The sequence below is a fragment of the Diaporthe batatas genome, assembly GCF_019321695.1.
Source record: "Diaporthe batatas strain CRI 302-4 chromosome Unknown Contig00024, whole genome shotgun sequence".
NCBI classification, from domain to species: Eukaryota; Fungi; Ascomycota; class Sordariomycetes; order Diaporthales; family Diaporthaceae; genus Diaporthe; species Diaporthe batatas.
In genome coordinates this window covers 37,102-58,693 of record NW_025408571.1, presented here as the reverse complement: position 1 = coordinate 58,693, position 21,592 = coordinate 37,102, and the positions used below count along the sequence as shown (strand labels likewise).

Below are 21,592 nucleotides of genomic sequence, written 5' to 3'. Positions count from 1 at the left end.
AATATATTAACTCTATTCTTTTAAAGAATTTTAAAAGTTTATTTAAAGTTATTTAAATATAATCTTAAATAATATTTTTAAATATTTAATATTATATATATATATATTTATTTAATCCTTTTTAAATATAAAGTTAAAAGATTTATAATTATAATTTTATAACTAGTTTTTATTTAATTATATTATATTATTATAACTTTATTTAACTTTATTTAAGTTTTTTAAGTTTTTAACTTTTTTCTTTAAAGAAGTTAAATTTAAAAAAGAGCCTTTAAGTTTAAGTTTAAGATTCTTATAAATTTTAATTTTCTTTAAATTAAGTTTATAATTTTTTAGCCTTTTTAAAAATATATTAATTATTTTAAATATTAATAACTTTTTTTTAAAGTAGAGGTTTATTTTAATATAGTTATAGACCTAGTTATTAATAGCTATTTCTTCTTTTATAAAGCTATTAGATCTATAAACCTAAATAATAGAGTGTGGTTGCCTTACCTAAAGGTTATCTCTTAATTTAGCTAAATAACTACTTTTAAGTAGTTTTACTTATAGAGCTAATAGTCTCTTAGGTTCGCTAGATAGGTGTTTACTTATAGAGTTAATAGATAGGTGTTTACTTATAAAGTAAAGCTAAAACCCTTAAGGAAATAATAGCTTTATCTTTACCTATTTTAGCCAACTTATATTTAGAAGGCCTAAGTCACACAGCGACCTTATATATAGTACTTAATAGCGTTAAGATTAGATAGCCTATAATTTATAATAACTTTAACCTTTAACGAGCTAATAGTACTAACCTAAATAAACTAAGTATAACCTAATATACTAATATAAGAAGGTATCTTTTAATAATAGATAGTGTTATAAATAATTATAAAGTTATTATAAAAAGTTTTATATAATAAACTTAGCTAAGTTAATTTTTAAAAGATATATTATATTTTATCCCTTTAAAACTCTAACTATTTACTTTTAGCTTAGTAGTAAAATTTAAAAATATAAATAGTTTATATATTTATTTAATAATTAATTTTATTATAATTTTATTTAAAATAATATAATAAATAATAATATATTTTATTAAAATTTAAAAAAATATAATTTTAATTTAAATTTTAATTTTAATAATAATATTTATTATATAATATATATTATTAATTTAATAATATAAAATATTTTAAAATTATTTATTAAATAAAAATTAATAAATATTTTTAAATATTTTATAGATTTTAAACTATTATATTAAAGTTTATTAAAAATAATAAATAATTTTATTAATATTATTAATATTTAATACTAATTTTTAATAAATATTATTACTTAAATTTAATAAATAATAATATTAACTTAATATAATATTAAAATTAATAAATTTTTAATAAAAGTATTAAAAGTATATATAAAATAGATTTTTAAAAAGATTTTAAAAACTTATATACTTTTAAGTAAATAAAAATATTTTAAATAATATTTTATACTAACTTTAATTTAAATACTTTTATAAAGTAGAATTCTATATATTTTATATTAAAAACTTTTTTATAATTAAAAACCTTTAATATATATATAAAAATATATTTAATATTAAATTTAAAAATATATTTTTAAATTAAAATATATATTTTAACTTAAATTAATAAAATATTTAAAGTATTTTTAAAACCTTTTATTAAACTTTAAGAGTAATTATATATAACTATTTTTAAGGATTATTATATATTTATATAATATATAATAATTTAAAACTTTAATAAAAAATTTAAAAAAGTTAAAAGATTTTTTTAATAAATAATTTTATTTAATTTATATTATAATTATATATTAATTTATTTAAAAACTATTTTTAAATTTATAAAAATTATTAAAATTAACTTAAATAAATTAAAGAAATATTTTTATATTAATTAATTAAAATTAATATAAAAGGTTATAAACCTTTTATATTAATCTTAATTTTAAATTTAAAAATATAAAATATTTTATTTTTAAAAATAAATTATTAAACTTTTATTTTTATAAAAATTAATATATAATTTATTTTAAAGAATAAATTTAATAAATAAGTTTAAAATTAATTTTTATTTATATATTTATTAATATTTTATAAAATTAAAATAGAATTATATTTTTAATAAAAATATATATAATACTTTATTTATAAATTATTTTAAAATACTTTTAATTTTAATAATAAATTTTATATTAAAGTTTTAATAAATATTAAAAGTAAATATAATATTTTATTTTAAAAATATATTTTAACTTTAAAGTATTTTAAATTATTTTATTTTAAATATTATTTTTATTAATAATTAATAATTAAACTTTTTAAATATTAAAAAATAATAAATTTTAATATTTTATATTAAATATATTAATTTAAAAATATTTTATTATTTTAATTATATTTACTATTATAAAAATATTTTTATTATTAATTATATTATAATTAAATTAAAAGTTAATTTTAATATAAAAATAATAAAAGAATTAATATTATTAAAGAATTAAAGATTTAATAGTATTTAAGAGTTAAAAATAGAAATTTAAAATTTAAAGGAATTAATAAAAAAGAATAAAACAATAATTTAAAAATTTATTTTATTATTTTCTTTTAATTTAAATTATATTTAAATAATTTATTTTAAAAAATAATATTTTATTTTATTTTAAATTATTTAATTTAATAAATTATAAAATAAATTAAAATAATTATATATTTTATACTTTTAAAATTAATAAAAGTTATTTTAATATTATTTTCTTTTAATAAATATTTTTAAAGATTTATAAATTATTTTAAACTTTTATTTATTAATTAAAAATTAAAAGTTACTTTAAACTTCTTTATTTATTAATTAAAAATTAAAAGTTATTTTAAACTTTTATTTATTAATTAAAACTAAAAATTACTCTAAACTTCTTTATTTACTAATTAAAAATTAAAAATTACTTTAAACTTTTTTTATTAATTAAAAATTAAAAGTTATTTTAAACTTTTATTTATTAATTAAAAATTAAAAATTACTTTAAACTTCTTTATTTATTAATTAAAAATTAAGGGTTATTTTAAACTTCTTTATTTATTAATTAAAAATTAAAGGTTACTTTAAACTTTTTATTAATTATAAAAATAATTATTAAATTAAATATTTTTAAAAATTATTAATATTTCTTTAATATTTAATAAATATAAAATAAATTAAAAATATTTAAATTATTTAAATATTTTTATTATATATTTTATTCAACTTTTATTTAACTTTTATTTAACTTTTATTTAATCTTTTATTTAACTTTTATTTAATTTTTATTTAACTTTTATTTTATTTTTATTTAACTTTTATTTAATTTTTATTTAACTTTTATTTAATTTTTATTTAACTTTTATTTAACTTTCTATTTTACTTTTTATTTAACTTTTATTTAACTAATAATAAATTAATTAATAAAAATAAAAAAATAAAAAAATAAAATATACTATAAGGGACTTATTAGAAATTAAATTTAAATCTTTTCTTTATTTAAAAGATTTTAATTATTAAATTATAAATTTAAATATAATATACTCTATACTTTTTAAAAATTCTATTATTTAAAAGATATATATATTAAATAATAATTTAAATAAATTAAAATTTAATAAATAAAATATTAAAATATTAAAAATATATAATTTTTAATTTTAATATTATAATATTAATAATAATTATTATAAATAATATATACATTTAATTTAATTATATAAAATAAAATTCTTTAATTATATTTTAATTTAATTATATAAATTTAATATAATAAATTTATTAATAAAATTATTATATATATTATAAAAAAGGAATTTTAATAATATTATAATTATATTATAATAAAGTTTTATTAAAATATTTAAAAGTAAATAAATAATATTATAATTTTATAATATAAAAAAGTATTATAAACTTAAATAAATAACTAAATAACCCTACTCCTTAATATTTAATTAATATAAATTTAAAATATAAAATTTAATATTAATATAATTAAAACTTTTAATAATTATAAAAGAACTTTATAATATTAATTATTAACTTAATACCTTTAAACTTATAATAACCTTTTACTACTTTAAATATTATTTTAAAAATATAAATTAATAAATTATATTATTATATTATATAATTTTTTAAATTATTATTTATAAAATTTTTTATATATAAAATTAATTTAAACTTTATATAAAATTTTATATTTATTTAAATAAATTATTAAAAGTAATTAAATTTAATTTAATTATAATTTTTATTATTTATTTAAATAATTATATAAAGAAATATATATATTTAAAGTTAAGTAGTTTTTAAAAGATAAGTTATAAGACTTTACTTTTTTAATATATAAAAGTTTAAAGTTTAAATTAAAATAAAAATAAAATTATATTTTAATTTTTATATTTATTTAATATTATTTATTTAAATTAAATTAAAATATAATATTTTTAATAAAAATTTTTAAATAAAAATTTTTAAAATATTTTATTATTTTTAAAAATTAATTAAAATAATAATTAATTTTTAAAAAATTTAAAAATATTTTTAATATTTAAACTATATTATATATTTAATATTTAATAAAATAAAATTTAATAAAAATAAATTTACTTTTTTTTTAATTAAATTAAAAATTAAAAATTAATTTATTAATTAGTTTAGTTTTTAATTATAATTACTAACTAAAAAAAAAATTAGTTATTATTTCCTTAACTAAAAATCTTTAGTTTTAGTTAAGGCTTATAACTAAACTAATTCAGACTAATTTCAACCCTAACATAGTATTACAGTTAAATGTTAGCCGCATGTCCTGGTGAATGTACTTTGTACGCATCGAGATTGGCCTGACCATCATAGGTGCAACCAGGGACCGAGCTGAGAGCAACGTTACCTCTTATAAACGCGCATTGGTTGTATTGCGAACAATTTTCACCACGCATCGGGAGGGACGTGGGTGCAGATACGAGATGAAGTCTAGTTAGCGATTGATTGCTTACAGCTTTGTTAAGATTCTTGAGATTCTACCGCCATTTCAGGCTCATACTAGCTCGGATATGGGATCTACAGTAGAGGATTAGTTAGTCGTATTTTTATCGTTCCGCGGTGGCGGTGTGGGAAGCGTTGTAGATCATCCGCTCAGTTCGGTCTGGCTATGTGAGGGGGTGGGTGTAAGATGACGGCAGTGACCGTTACCAACATAGAAGGCTTGTGTTCTCATTGGGTTCCGGTAGTAGCCAGTCCTACAGGCTAGTCGCAGTAAGAACAACTCGTGTTACATTACAACAAACTCGTATCAAATGAAAACTTGACGCTCCAGCCTTGTGGCCCTTAGTGTCATTCAGCTCATACCCGGGGTACGTAACATCGTAAGCTTACTGGTGCTGACTTGAAAGTGCGATCCCCGGCCATGTTTGAACCTTCAAAATATAAAGCTTCCTCGGATATCGGTTGAACAGCTGGATTTGTACAGTACAGCTCATCTCTTCAAACCCGACATCAGAGATCATTGCAGAACTCCTATCTCAAATATTATATTTCACAACTCGCAACCAACAAACTAGCAAGATGAAGTCCTTCATTACCATTGCTTTTGTCTCCCTGTCCATTCTACTAGCCAACAGCGGCGCCAACGCAGACTGCATCCCAGGCTTCAGCTCCTCCGACATGGACGAGTGCAATAGCCATTGTGGGACCTACGTTTGTGTATCAAACGGAGGCCCGTACCAGTGCGGATACTGTAACTAGAGGAACGCCACGGAGGAAGATCTTGTGAAATAAGAAGCAACATGAATGGGATGAAGGATCATGAACAACACCAGGGGGGGGGGGTGCAAATCTCTGACGAACTATGGAACCTTCTACAGTAGTACTCAATACTTGACAGAGAGACCATACCGCCAATCTAGGCCGGCCGCAATGGTGGAAAGAACCCTGGGTCAAGGATTCAAATAGATGTTGCAATACACATACGAATTTGAGATAAGTCAACTGATGGGCCCACGCACACCCCCAGCCACGCACAGCCATTTCCCACCAAAAAGGCTAAATTCTACACCTTTTTATTTAATTCTACCTAAATTCTATAAATATAATAAAATATTAATTAAATTCTTCTTTTTATATTTAATATATACTAAAAATATTAGAATTATAAATATTTTTTTTATATTTAAATTATATAAAAAGATAAAAGTTTTTTTTTTAACTTTTCTTTTTATAAATAATAAAAGATTTAATTAGTATATAAAATCTTAGTTTTTAAATTATTTTATAAATATAGTTTTTAAGTTTTATAATAAAAATATATTTTATATATATATTTATTAAAAGGAAGGAAAGTTTATTAATAATTATTATTTAAAATTAATTATTAAATATAAAAGAAAAAAGTTAGAATTTCTTTATTTTAATTTCCTACTTATTTAAAATTTTTAATAATTAATTTTATAAAATATTTATTAATAAAACTTTTTAAATAAAGATTTCTTATTATTTAATTAATTTTTTTTTAATAAAATATATTTTTTAAATATTTTTAAAAAGTTTTAATTTATCTTTTAAAAATACTTAGTTTTCTTATTAAATTCTCTTTTTATTTTATTTCTATTAATCTATTAATAAAATAATATATTAAAAATTTATTTAATATTTTAAATATAAATTATTTGTATATTAAAAACTAAATTTAAAATATTTTTTATGTAGATTTATATAGAATTAATAAATAAAGATTAAAAAACATAACTTTTTAGCCTTTTTGGTAGGAAATAGCTGTGTGTAGGTGGGGGTGTGTGTGGGCCCATCAGTTGACTTATGCCAAGGACACGGGCAAACAAAAGTAGCCATACCAGTCGTGACTTTACCTAGGTACATTTATGGACTCGGAGGCCTGAGGATATCATTTGCCATCGAACTGACCGGCCTGCAATGAAGCTTATAACGACGGTTCTTAGGAACCACCCAGGCTAAGTCCATTAAATGTGTAAGAATTCTTATAAACTCTCTACACTGTATACTACTAGTATTTTTAGTTTCTTATAGGTTATAAGCCCGGCTAGCTTAAATAGTAGGATAAGCACCTTAATTAATTAATATTAGAGGTTATTTACCTACTTAGTTAGGGTTTCTTACTCTATTATACCTATAATTAGTTAAGGTAGTAAGTTTAATCTTTAAAGTAGTTGAAATATCTTATATAATATACCTAGAAAAAAACTTAATATAGTGCCTAGAGTATAGGGGTGTGTAAGAATTCTTATAAACTCTCTATACTGTGCACTATTAGTATTTTTAGTTTCTTATAAAATGTCTTGAATAGTACGTTCTTAATAAGCGTACCACAGCTCCGACTCGGCCTCTGACTACCCAGGTAGTTTGTGCCTGCCCTGTCCTAGACGGGTTAATTAGCTGCTCGCTTTTGATCCGCTTATGCCTTACTATTACTCCGTGACACTCCGTGACGTTTGGTATATAAATCCTCTTGGCCACCCCTCTGGCCTTGTAGACACTAAGGTCTGGTCGTTTTTCTTAGAAATCGTTCAACTTTACACGACTGTCACCACGTAGCCAGCATGGTGGAAATAATGACCCACAGTTTTTCATTGATGCCTAGTTGTTTCTAAACGTACTATGTGAAGAAAACCCGAAGCTCTACTGCAGTACTATGTCTGCCATGTCAAAACAAAACCACACGTGCATGCATGGATTAAAATTTGCATTACTTTATAGTCATCATTTACGCTGTACTTTATTCAATTAGAGGAGTAGACCCTTAGAGCAAGCCCTAGACAATAGGTGTCTTGTTCATTTGGGTGTGGGGGAATTCTCTCACACGCATACCTAAGTACCGCTGCTCCAAGCTACAGTCTAGCATTCCCGAGCTGGTTTGGTTTCTGACCCCCCATACATATAAAATGTATGTGGTGTCTTCACACAGTCGTAAACGCTTAAGACCCAGCGTTTTTCTTTTAAAAAACACAATGTCGATAAAAGTGCAGAGATAATAGCATTCCCGAGATCATGACTAAACTTGTCATTATGTGAACATTGGACTCAATGGCTAATAGGACTTGCACAGGATCCCATCCTACTTCTCGTTGCATGGAGGTTGTGAATAGTGGCAGCATCCCTTGCAGATCGCCAAATACCCCAGAATAATACTTCCCCCCTTGAACCTGCGAGCCCCGAAATATCATTCAGAGTGATGTGATGGGGCACGGAAGAAATGAACGCATAATAGAAGAATTATGTGGCTAGCCCTCGCTTCGCTCCTGGTCAGTGTGGGCATCTGTAGGTTGGAGAATTCACCCCCTTCCCACCTCCATATCCCCCGGTACCAGGCTGACATCTCAGCGATGTACAAGCTTCAGTCAATCTCCATCCAAACTTCGGCACTTGGCTGCTCCGTCTCAAGCATTTTCTGGTAGCACACGACTGTCCTATAAGTTGCCATAACCAACGAGTCAGCGTACTGAGAAGGGCCTCTGCGGTCGAAATAGGGGTTGGGCAGGAAAATTAGGGTGGGTCTTTAGGTAGGAGGGTCAAAAATACATTTACACGGTTGTGAATCTCAGGTGGATTTAGAAACCGCCCGTCAGTGATAACGACATAGACGGAATTTTGGTATTTCGCATCCTGCGAAACGTCCCCTTCGGCGTAGGACAAGATCTCCCTCCGAAGCTCCTCAAAACCCGGGGGCGGGCTAGTATCAAATTCCGTCAACTTGTGCTGTGCAAAGACTACTATCCAGTCGAAAGCAATATAGGCGGACGATGCAAAGTCAAAGCCTGTACGTGATGGGATAAAGATACGAGTCTTATTATCTCCGTTGCCGACCTTGTTACGCAGGAGTGTAGTGACCTCGTCGACGCTGTTGTATTCGTAAAAGGGTGGGATACCCCGACAAAGTGACTCAGACTCGTAAATGTTGTTGGCGAGTAAGAAGGCGTCGAGTATAGGTAGCGGGACCTTGAAGCCTCGTAGAACGGTTGTCATACACATTGTGAAGGGTCTGCGGTTGATATGGAGAGAATGTGTGTAGGAGAATGATGGGCTGGGCGTACTGAAGGAACCTTTCAGCCAGGTCATTAGTTTTTATACCACACAGCACGGCTGGCTTAACTGTGGAAAACGCGAAGTTGACCCCGCAGCTCTGTGATTACTTAAGCCGCATCAACCAAAAGGTTTTAACAATAGTGTGCAATAACCCTTTCCCCATGGCCATTCTGATGGACAACACTTCAGGAGGTTAGACTGTTGACCCAGCTATCCGCCCCCCGCCCCTTCCCCAGGCAATCAATCAGCAGCGGTATATTGATTATTCAACTGGGATAATTCGCAGTTCGCGGGCTCATTCGCTGTCATTCTAGGATCTGGTCCCGACCGGTCCAAATGGGGCTCTTGAGCCCTGGAACCTAGACTCTTGCTTGTTGTTCCCTGAAAACATTATCGGGTCAATTCAGGGCCATGTGTATCAAAATGCCAACCCGGCGAGGATGCGGACATAATCTGTTATATTTTTAATGGTCTGATAGAGACCCTCAGTGAAGCTTTAGAGTACGGGACTTTTGTATTAGGGGTTTGAATGAGAAGGGTACTGCAGGCGGATACCAAGTTGCTAGACAATATCACTCGCCCTTCACCTTAGATTTCACACATGTCCTACATTGGCAGATCAAAAAGATTATAGAAACGAACTACCTAGGTAGCCTTCAAACCATCAATGTGACCACCTCGGGGCGAGCTGAGGACTACCCTAGCGCCGATAGTATTAGATACATATCGGTAGTACTCGAGCTTATAAGTTAACTAATGGCCCTATATACACCCCTACTTATATATAACCTAAATCATTATTATTCTAATTAGTATTACTTAGATATATACCTACTTTATAAAGGTTATAAAAGTTATATATATAAATAAATTTTATTATTTAATTTATTTTATTTTTATATAATAGTATAATAAGTAGCTTTATAAAGAAAATTATTTATATTATAGATAAATATTTTAATAAATTAAATTAAAAATTAATATATAATTAATATTATATTAATTAATAATAATTATATTATTATTTTATAAAAATATTAATTTATAAAGATATTAATTTAAGTTAATAAAATTATTATTAATATAAAAGATTTTTAATTAATTAAACTTTTATATAAAGTTATTTTATTTATTTATTTATTTATTTATTTATATCCTTCTTTAATATTTTATAAGTTAAATTATTTATAAAATAATTTATTAATTAATAAGTTTATATTTATTAAAGTATATTAAATAGATTATTTTTATTTAAAAATCTTTTTAAAAATACTTAAAGTTATATAAATTAATTATTATTATATTAATTATATTATATTTAAAAATCTTAATAAACTTTTAATTAATTTAATATTTTAAATATTTAAAGAGTTTTATAAAGGTATTAATATTATATTAATAGACTTAGTTTTAAAAAATAATAAAAATAATAATAAAGTATTTAAATTATTTTTATAAAGTTTAATAATTAAAAATACTTTTAAATCTATATATAATTTATAAAATTAAGTATATTAATAATAATAAAAGTTTTATTATTATTTATTATATTTTATAAAAATTAATTTAATAATAATAGTTTTTATTAATAACTTAATTAATTTAAGGATTAATAATTTATTTATTTAAATATAAATTAGATTAATAATAAATTTAGTTTATAATAATTAAAGTATATTTAATTTATTAATAAAGTTAAAATAAAAGTAGTAATAAGTATTAATTATTAATAGTTATAAATTATATATAATTAATAACTTTTATAAGAATACTTTTATATTAAATTTAATTTATTTTTCTATTAGTATATATATTTTATATAGTTTTACTTTTATTTTATATATATTTAAAAATATATATAGTACCTTTATATAATAGTAAGTACTTAAAATTTAATATTTAGAAAGAATATAATATTAATAATAATAATTATAATATAATAAATACTTATAACTTTAACTTTATAATATATAAATAAAGTTAAGGGTATTATTTTAATAATAATATTAATTAAAATTATAAATAAAAGAATTTATAGTTTAATTATTATAAAGGAGTTATATAATAAAATTAAATTTAAAAATAGTTATTATATAAATAAATTATATTAAAGAAAGTCTAATTAAAAATTATCCTTTAAATATATATATATATATTTTATATATATATATATTAATAAGACCTTTATTAAATAAGTTTATAAAGTTAATATTATAGCTTCTATTTAAATATATAATTATTAACTTTAAAAGATTTAAAATAAAGAAATAATTTATAATATACTACCTTAAGACTTTTATAATAAAGTATTAAAACTTTTAGAGAGAGTTTTAAAAGTAATTTATAAAAGATAAAAAGAAAGTATAATAAGTTTATCTTTCTTTAAGTTTATATTTTTATTATTAATAATTATTAACTCTTTAATAATATAAAAAGTATAATAAAATAAAGGAAAGAGTGGATTTAAAGTTCCTCTTTAAAAGGATTATAAAGATATATATAAAGCTATTAAAAATATTATATATAAACTTTAAACTTAAAAGAAATAAATAGTTATATAGTATAAAGGAAAAATATAATATAGTTAAAGTTATATATATTTTATATATTATTATTATTTAATATTAAATTATTTTTATATTTAAAGTAAAAGTATTATTAAAGTTTTAATTTATTAGTATAAATATATAATATAGAGAATTCTTTTAAGAAATTTTTTTATATTTATTAAAAGGTTTAAAAAGTATTTTTATAAAGGTATATATTATTAAAGTATAATATATTATAGGAATTTAATTATATAACTATTAGAAAGTATTTAATTTAAGATTAGTAGTAGTTAATAATAATTTAAAAGTTAATAATGAAAGGTTTAATATATTTATATTATTAAAACTATATTTTTAAATAAAAGTTAGTTATAATAATAATAGTAATTTTTATTTATTTTATTAAATATATAAAATTAAAGTTAATTTATATAGGTTTAATAATATTTATAAATTATTTATAATTTTTTTAAAAGTTTAATAAAAGCTTTAATAAGTTAGTTATATATATAGTTATTATTAAAGTTAAAAGAGATATTTTTATTAATATTTTTAAAATTAATAATTAAAAAGTATAAAAGTTATTTTAAATTTAAATAAAGTATTTATTAATATTATAGTAATTAGAAAGGAGAAAGTAATAATAAAGTAAGGTATATTAATAGATTTATTAATAGTTAATAAAAGTAGATTTAATAATAAAAATAAGAATAAATAAAGTTTATATATTAAAGTTTAAAGGTTAGAAAGTATTATATTATTATTAAATTTTAAATAATTTCTTTAATTATTAAGTAATTTAAGGTTAAAGTTAGATAGTATTTAAATAGGTGCTTGAAATCTACTTATATGTGAGTAGGGGTGTGTATAGGGCCATTAGTTGACTTAGTGTGACGTCCCTGAACAGTGATATTGCTATGATTTGGCTGGGGACCTTGAAAACTGAGATAGCCTCGGCTACAAATTGTCCCATTAAATCCGCATTCAAGTTTCCAATACAATTGTGTGAACGACGTCAACTGCCCTGTTTGGATCAAGAACATTTGAACCATGCTTGATTCTCATAGGCCGTCTTCGGCTGTAACAAAGAGCTCACGGCTAGTGACGACGCACAAACCACTGGCAACTGCTCAAACACCAACTGACACGTTCTTTGACCTGATTACGGTTGGTTGATGGCATAGCAAGTGTCTGACACAAGACAACCTGAACTGTGTGATGTTGCTCTACAAAGCGAGCAGGCGTTTTGCACAGTCACGAGACAGTGGTCACGGGAGAGCGCTGATATTTCTAATGACATTAAATCATCCGAACATGGCTATAGGGGTGATTTAGGTAACTAAGTAGGCGGATTAGAGTAGGTTGAATTTTCTCCAGCTGGTCCACCATCACAAACTTGACGGATGCAAGCGGTCGAGGTTTGAATATGCAAGTGAGGGGGAGATGTGACGTCATCTGACACGATAGCTGAGTACCTAGGTACTGAGTCAAATCGCTCATGATTGGGGCAGCAGTGACTAGAAGGAACAAGCGAGTGGCTGTTGGGGCCGGCTTGCTTTGTACCGCCTCACAGCGAATGGGAGGCTGGGTACCAGCATAGACTACAAAAGAAGGAGCTAGACTACCCTAGGGCAGCTCCGCCTCCTCACGACATCGGAGTCTAGGACATCTGGAGGCAGCCTAAACACAGCTCCCAAGACATTTCTTACGGCCACGCAGTCAACTTCGGGCATCAAAAGCTCCTCCCCCTCGGCAACTCAGGCTTACGAGTTGCGATCCACGGCCATTGCCAGCATTTTCAAGACAACTACCAGAGTTTACTGTCTGCCGAATCAAATCCGTGATGGGCGTAAGTAGGGTCCCCAATCCTGCATCACCGATATCACCCGGCCTCATGACTGACCCCTGCCGCATCCCACAGTTCGCTTCTAAGATGGCGGCGGCGGCAGCTGCTGGAGCAGTCGTCCAGGGCGTGGGATCGCAGTCATCGGGAGCTCCTCCTCCTGGTGGCCAGCAGGTAATGGAACACCTGAGCACATCATGATCTGCCACCATTTTTGCGTGCTCGTGGATGAAATCTGACATGGCTTCAAGGGATACCCTCCCTACCCACCAGGCGGCGCCGGCGGCAATCAGCAGCAATCTTACCCCCCGCCAGCTGGCAGCTTCCAGGCTTACAGGCCCCAGGGCGCCCCGCCGGGAGCAGCGGGAGGCGTTGCAGGAGGTATGCAGGCCGATGAGAACCTCTTCCGCCAGAGCTTGGAGCAGTGCATCCGGGAGAAGAACCTCCAGAACATGCCCGCCTTCCGCGACCCCTCGTACATCACCAACGTCGCCCGTGTCGCTGGGCCAAAGGTCGAGTCGCTGTGCCGGTCGTGGCAGATCCCGCTCGAGGTCGGCAAGGACATAGTACGTCTCGCCCTATTCGACATTGTTATCTACGTCGATGACAGCGGTTCTATGCTGCCCAAGGGCGGCAAGCGTGTCAGGGATATGATGCGTGTCCTCAGCAGGGCTGCTGCGGCCGCCACCTTGTTCGACCCCGACGGAGTCACTGTCCGTTTCATCAACAGCAACGCTCAGGGTGACAACATCCGCAACGAGGCCGACGTCAACAGGCTTATCGAGTCTGTCGATTTTAGGGGCCGTACACCCATTGGCACCGAGCTCCGCCGCAAGATCCTGGAGCCGCTTGTGCTGTCGCGCGCGAGGCAGGGCCAGATGCAGGTTCCCGTGCTCATCATCACCATCACCGACGGCGAGCCTGCCGGAGAAGACGACGACACCATCTTCCGATCCATCAAGGCCGCGGCTGACGAGCTTTCTCGCACCCCGCTGGGTGCTGGCGCCATCGCCTACCAGTTCACACAGGTCGGTGAGGATGAAGAGGCGCGTCGCTTCCTCAACCGCCTCGATACTCACCCCCAGGTCGGACACCTCGTCGATGTCACCGCGTCCCTCGAGATCGAACAGGAGGAGATGAGCCGCATCAACCCTTCGCAGGCGCTCACCGCCGACTTCTGGACCCTGAAGCTTCTCCTCGGATCAATCGACGCATCCTGGGACGAGGCCGACGAGAAGCCCGGCCAGCGCCAGGGAGGAGTGCCGCCGCCCTCACAAGGTGGTGCCTACCCGCCCCAAGGTGGCCCTCAGGGTTCATACGGAGGGGGCTACAACCAAGGATACGCGCCACCTGCGGCTGGAGGATACGGGCAGCCTGGAGGGTATGGTCAGCCGCCAGCGGGCTACCAAGGAGGCGGTGGTGGGTACCAGGGGAGTGTGCCCCAGTACCCCGGTGGACCACCAGCTCCCGGTCAAGGAGGCCCGGGTGCTGGGGGTGCTTATGGATCGGCGTATCCCGGCCAGCCGAAATGGTCATGATATCAGCTTTGACGGCGCAGCGAGGTAGCGCTGGGCGAATTTGACCGCTTCATCTTGAGGAGTAATCGTCAGTTGTCTCGCTCGACCACTGGCTAGCCCAATTCCTACATCCCCTCCAGTAGTAATTTTGGTAGTATCTTTGATAGTAAGCTCTTTTTTGGTGGCAGTCGATGAATGACGATCTTCCGAACATTATCTGGCAAGATGTTTTCTCTATGAGTTACGAGCCGTGTTGTAGTGACATACATGCGTTTGGCTGATTATCGAAAGCTCCGAGTCGACTGGTGGTCAGGATAATGTCTAAAGCTGTGGGTATCATGGGCACTTTTCGAACAGTGAGCCGATAGTTTTGATTTAAAATGACTGTGACTTGCTATCCACCGGCACAACATCGCATTGTCTGACATCAATCGAGCTTCGTCTTCCAATACCGCTGCGAGGACCTCCAATTCGTCAAGCAATGGGCCGTAAGTACTTGTTTGTCTTATCCCCGTGAGATGACCATCGTAGAAAATTGCAGGACGGTTCCCTCGTTCTGCAAGAACACGCCGATCTACACCATATAATATGTCGAAACCTTGCCACCGGAAAACCAGATCCAGCGACGGAGAAGCGTATGAATCTTTGGACAAGAACATGCCACCACGGAAACGGCACGCAGAAGTCCCAGCTTTTCTGCGGCCGCCTCTTCGGTGATAAGAGTGTGGATATTCTTTCCATCATTGATAGCGCTGGTCTTATGCTCAGCTTTGATTCAGATATTGTTCGCCAGGGCGGAATACTGTTACCGAAAAAACCGGAAAATCTAACATTATTGCAGCATCATAAGTGACACTACCCGAGGTCATGGACAGGTTCTATCCAATAGAGCATGTAAAGATTGTCGCAAGAGGTGCCGCGACCCTGCTGGAATCTCCATTCAGTGCCATCATCCCACGCATATTCTCCAACACGTAGATATTTTACGCAGCTGATATCAACCCTCTGGCTACAATATATTACATTTATCCCATGAGATACAGGAAGCACGAAGAACGTACACACCAAGCCTGGACTCCTGCAGGACGGCGGACTCTTCCTCGGAAAGAAGGATGGCAGAGCTCAGCTTGCTATACAGGCAAGATCATGACCCTGCAACCGTACAATCAGTAAACGGCTTTGCATCTCGAATCCGACAGTAAGAAGGGAGACAAATATTGGGCAGGACATGGGCCGGTGTTTTCAGTGATCTCTGCCCGAGTTGGTCGGAACCACTTTGAAAAAGCATCCTTTACGTCGCAGATAAGGGTGCATTATACTTCTTTCACATCTTGAGGAGTACTATTAGCGCCTACTGGGATGCGGCAATATTGATAAAGTGGACATCATGTAGCTATTATAGGGCCTATTATTTAGCAACCACGTTATCAAGCCTTTCTCTACTTGTCGTTCTGTTTGCTTTGAACGGCTTTGCCACTATTATTAACATTACCTTAGCATCTATATGCATTCATCACTATTCAAAGGCGCGATATGTAGCTTTAGATATATATGGAATAGAAGTGAAACTGTATATGTACCTAGGTAGTCAAGTATTTACTATATGAAGGTGCCGTGTATGGTTCCGGTCGTATACGAAATAGAAACGAAATCAACTACTTGCCGTAAACCTCTCGGCTCGCGGATATAATGAGATCGATCCCCTTGAGACGATACGTATCCTCCTCGACATAGCTGGTCACATTGCCCTCATAAACAAAATTGCTCGCAGCGTCACCCCCCTCGACAGAGTACTGCGGCCAGGACGGCACCGGCACCCCAAGCGTCTTGGCTGCATCCTCACGGCCGCTCCACCCATCCGGACTTCCCTTTGCGACAAAGTGCACCCAGTCGCTGCTCATCAGTCGGGCAAGATCCCGGTACGACTCGGACAGGCCTTGGAATGGGTTGACGCGGATCGGCGGGTACCCCACACCGTCGAGGTTGCGCATGGAAAAGGCCACCTCCACGAAGTGCGTTGCGCCATCGAGGTAGGTCGCCCACGCGGGGATGGCGTTGAAACGGTAGGACCAGACGGGGAGATCGTTCTCGGCCCAGGTTCGCGCCGTGAGGCGGCGAGGCGCAATCATGGCCTGGTCCCCGAAGTAGGCGACCGTCGATCGGTACAGAGCGCCGGCGGAGGGAGGAGGAACCCAGTCATTGGCTTGGTTGGTCAAGATGGGGCTGATTGGTTCCTCGGTATAGATCTCAACAATCTCCTCGGCATATGAGGAGTTAATCGAGCCTTGCATCACGGCAGTCTTGAACTGGTCTGTCGTGTTTACACCCTTGGGCCCAAACGAGGTACCCTCGTCAGTGTTGTCTCCAACGATGATAGGCACCTTGACGAAGCTGCCATCAGCGATCTGGAGGGAAGATTCGCGCACGATGAAGTCGTTGTCAATCTTGGGCATCCAGCCACCAGACAGCTCGGTCGTGTTAATGACGGCATTCAGGTCCTCGAAAGGCAGGCTTCGCAAGCACTCGACGGCCTCACTTGCCGTGTCACACCCAGTACGGTTTAGGAGGAGATCCCATCGAGACTCGGCTAGGTCAGCCAAGGAGGAGATGGCCAGCGGTGCGCCACTGCCCATGATGGCCTGGTGGAAGAGGCCATCGTCACGGCCGTTGTAGGCGAGGATCTGGTGGCCCACGGAGGCGGCACCGGCACTCTGGCCCCAGATGGTGATCCTCTCAGGGTCGCCTCCAAAAGCGGCGATGTTTTCCTTTATCCAGTGCAGGGAAAGGCGCTGGTCACGAAGACCCATGTTGGAGGAGCCGCTGTCGAAGAAGTCCTGAGAGTTGAGGAACCCCCAGGCACTCAGGCGGTAGTTGAGGTTGACGCCGATGATGGGCTCGCCGATTGCCTGGGATTGGTCGACAATGAAGGAGAGATTGTAGCGCAGGTCACTGCCAGCGCCTTGAACGAAACCACCGCCGTGAATCCACACAGCAACGGGCAGCGTCTGGTTCTCATAGCCTGATGGCCGCCAGATATTCAGATAGAGACAATCCTGCAGGCCTCAGTTAGTCACAGAATCAATACCAGAGAAGAGCAAAACATCTTCACCAACCTCGTCAGTCCTATATCCAAATTGAGATGGCTGTTTGTTTGTTTGTCAGCAGTCTGCAACGCCTACGGTATATGGACATGGAGCCGTACCCCATAGCCTACGCACGAGGCAGACAGCGCAGCTGCATCCCGCGGACCGTCCCAAGTCGTGTTCAGAGGCACTGGATTGTGGAAGCGTAGCGAGCCGACGGGGGGCTGTGCAAAAGGGATGCCCAAGAACTGATCCTGGCCGGAAGGGAGATGAACGCCGGCATAAGTGCCATTGGCAACCTCGACCTCGGGTCTAGCACTGTCGCGAGAGCTGATGACAGGCGTGGCGACGGCGGACTTTGCCGCCGTCGCGAGGAGGACTACTGGCAGCAAGGATAGCATCGTGTTCTCCAGCCGTGGGCTCCGATGGACGGCATCTTTGGAGGCTGCTCGCCCACCGGACGCCAGCACGTACTTATACAGCTCTCTGGTCAGGGACTTGCTGAGGTCGTGACCAGTCCGCCGGATAATGGCTTAGCCATCCAGCAGACGGACATTGTCACCATCCATGGCATCCCCCACACCGGCACTATTGACCGAAGAAACGAGTTAGTGCCGGGACTAGGTTGCCTCTTGGGGATTGTGGGGACGCGCAAGCGAATGCGGGGAGCGCTGGAAGGGGTAGTATGGGGGTGGGGAAATCTGGAGAATGCCCCAGGGTCTGGGGTAAGACCTTATCCCACTGCATTGTGATATCTCCCATCGACAAATTAGCCACTATGCACCACGTGTGGTAAAGCTTGGTACCCCAGGATTATCAAGCTGGAGAGTGCTTAGCCAGAGTATCCAGCTGATGTAACCCGCAAATTTGTCTAAACTATCCTCTTCCCGGGGCTGGTGTAATATCGGGCTAGGGGTCGCTGTGGCGTCAAGCTGGGTCACTGTCTGTTGTGTAAGGCTGGTCTATCGGCTGAGCTTTCCAAGGCTTCGCGGGTGGGAGGAAGACTTCATAGCCAGTGTTAGAAGTTGGAAGGATATCTCTAGGTCTTAGGCATTGGTTTCTGCTCATGTATTGTTGTTGCTTGCTCGGTTAGAGGAAAATGTGGTTGATTCAAGGTGGGAGATGTCCAGCCATGATTGTTGAGGAACTGACGAAGATGTACACGGGCACTCGTCGGCTGCGTTCTCGGTATGCAGGGTCTTCATTACGCGAACGATAACAGACAACTATTTGGTGCCGGGTAAAGTCCGGCAATTACTAGTAGCGAACGAGTCGTGCACTCGAGTATTTTACCCACCGACCATCATCCATCGACCATAGCTGCCTGCACTCCTAGGAGGTAAGATACTGGTAAAGTCTTGGTGACTACCTTATTCAATAATTATACGGCTAGAATTCTCTTAGTACCCCAGGGGCCTAGATAGGCTGATTTTAGCAGAATCTGAGATCCCCTTAACGTGAACTTTATGCATCAAGGACCGTGCTAGCACTGTGCCAACCGCAGAGTGGTGATTGAATGTGCGTCAAAGAGTGGCCCACACATGGTCAACAGCCTCAGGTAGAGCTGAATACGGACATTCTCCGTTCGCATGTGATCCTGAGTGGATGGCTCGAACTCTGATTAAGGAAGCAAGACTAGATGGTACGACCTTCATGATTCTTAGATACCCGAGATTTTCGATTTCATCTTATGGTAGCATGGACTCTACGGCGTCGTCTTCTGTCCTTGGACATGTATCACTTGTACGGGCTCTTATAGCATCTATCCTCTAAAAGCCGTTGAAGTTGCGGTTAACGTCGTTATGTGGTTTTGCTTCTAATCCCCATACATACAAAGGGCATGCAGTGGCATCAGACAGTTGTCAAGATCGAACAAAATGTCAAAGGACATTTGCGCGAGATATCGATTCATCAAAGAAGCTCATGACCTTCTTATTCTACGAGATCATTATGTTCAATGTTCGCAGCGATTTGAGACCAGGTCGGTAACCCCCTGGACCTGGCGCTCCAACGCATGACATCCATCTCATGTGCGTATTGTATTCTCTCTGCGCCTTTACTGGCATTGTTTTTTTTAGTTTTGTCAAAAGTTAAAAGACCCTAGAGAACTCTAGGTCTTATATCTGTCACACTTCATGAAGACGCTATACACATTTCATATACCCCGGGATTTGAAACGACGGAACTACTACGTCCTCAATAGTAGAAGCAATTTGAAGGTGGCAGCCGGCCCCACAGAGCGGAGCGCCAAGCACAGAACTCTCTGAGCCAGGGGTGTCCATGGCTGAGGGGTTTTTACTTGTAGGTGCTGACTTACGCGTCGATCCACGTCATTTCCGGATGAAAAATCGACCATCCGCCACATTCTTCGGAGTTGAGGTTGTAATCTGTCTTGATTCTAGCAGGTTGATGACTTAGACCGCGACGGGCGCCGACTTGTGTTGCCGGGCAGGAGTCGATATGAGCACTCGAGCAATGCAGTGGGTGCTATTACATGCTGTTAAAGACAGCCCTGGAGATTGACTTGCTTTGCCGACCCGACCGGCTGGTCGTTCATCCGACCTTGCTGTGGGGGAGGCTCTCCGCCAAGCTCTCGACCCTTGCTCGCGTGGCGTAGTGCAGCAGGCGTGAGTTAGTGCGACTCCATGATTGACATGTGTATTGTACGTTGCATCATTGATGTCTAGCTAGGGATGTTCCCATCGTGTTCGCTTAAACATTATCGGGCCGAAACGATGGCCTCTCTGTGGCAGTATCGGGGAGGAAGAGGGAACGGCAATGGAGCTCGGTTCTGGCTGACCACTCACTGTCCAAACACCGGCCAGGCGCCGTAGTATGGAGCTCCGTAGTGAGTAGCCTCCCCGGTCTCTCCAGAATTCCACCTCCCCTGCGGTGATGGCTCGTGGGGCCCACGAGGTGGGCACTAGGCACTGTGGGGTAAGAATCACTGAGTCGTCCGACGACGGAAAACACTCAACCAGGCCGTAGCCGAGAGATGGATGCTGCTTAACTACTCTGCGGGGGCTTCCGAGGCTCGCTGCCCATGGTCCTCGCGCCCAGTGCAACAACCAAAAAGGCCGCAAGATGAAGTCGTTCACTACCCTATCTCTCCTCTTACAGGCTGCCCTTGGGTCCTCCCCGGGGCACCACTCGTGGCTCCGGCAAGGCGCAGGGAATGCGTTGCAAGTACCCACAACTTCTGGTCAAGTCCATGGAAAAATTGACCCATCACTACCTAATGTCCGTCAATTCCTGGGCATACCATACGCAAAGCCGCCTGTGGGAGGCCGCCGTTGGACTCCTCCTGAGTTGCTGGACGACCCTGATGCTCAAATCAAGGCCGTCGAGCTTCCACCAAGTTGTATGCAGTCTCTTTCCACCTCAAGTCCCTCAGTATACAACAGGGACGTCTTGGAGTTCAACTTGCAAGGCCTTAATCGGACGGGCGCGATCAGCGAGGACTGTCTAACGGCAAGCGTTTGGGCACCTACCAACGTAAAATCTGCGCTCCCGG

At 35.0% G+C, this 21,592-nt stretch overlaps 3 protein-coding genes across 3 annotated transcripts; 1 reads left to right on the top strand and 2 right to left on the bottom strand.

Moving 5' to 3' along the window:
- Window positions 1–8,397: 8,397 nt before the first annotated feature.
- On the bottom strand, window positions 8,398–9,032 carry KVR01_013142 (uncharacterized protein; the record flags this gene model as incomplete). The annotated part of the gene is made up of 2 exons (XM_044793399.1): window positions 8,398–8,451; window positions 8,589–9,032. The coding sequence occupies 2 exons, from the start codon at window positions 9,030–9,032 to the stop codon at window positions 8,398–8,400; spliced, it is 498 nt and encodes a 165-aa protein (XP_044637787.1).
- A 4,256-nt stretch (window positions 9,033–13,288) lies between these two features.
- Window positions 13,289–15,410, top strand: KVR01_013216 (uncharacterized protein). The gene is made up of 3 exons (XM_044782004.1): window positions 13,289–13,484; window positions 13,557–13,652; window positions 13,730–15,410. The coding sequence occupies exons 1-3, from the start codon at window positions 13,479–13,481 to the stop codon at window positions 15,014–15,016; spliced, it is 1,389 nt and encodes a 462-aa protein (XP_044637861.1). The 5' UTR covers window positions 13,289–13,478; the 3' UTR covers window positions 15,017–15,410.
- Window positions 15,411–16,650: 1,240 nt separating this feature from the next.
- KVR01_013191 (uncharacterized protein) lies at window positions 16,651–18,479 on the bottom strand (the record flags this gene model as incomplete). Its single annotated transcript, XM_044781845.1, has 2 exons — window positions 16,651–18,048; window positions 18,198–18,479. 2 exons carry the CDS (start codon window positions 18,477–18,479, stop codon window positions 16,651–16,653), a joined length of 1,680 nt encoding a protein of 559 aa, XP_044637836.1.
- Window positions 18,480–21,592: the final 3,113 nt, after the last annotated feature.

Excerpts from the sequence above, each read along its gene's own strand:
- KVR01_013216 (XM_044782004.1), top strand. Across the intron at positions 13,653-13,729 it reads CTCCTCCTGGTGGCCAGCAG|GGATACCCTCCCTACCCACC; the intron begins GTAATGGAACAC and ends CATGGCTTCAAG.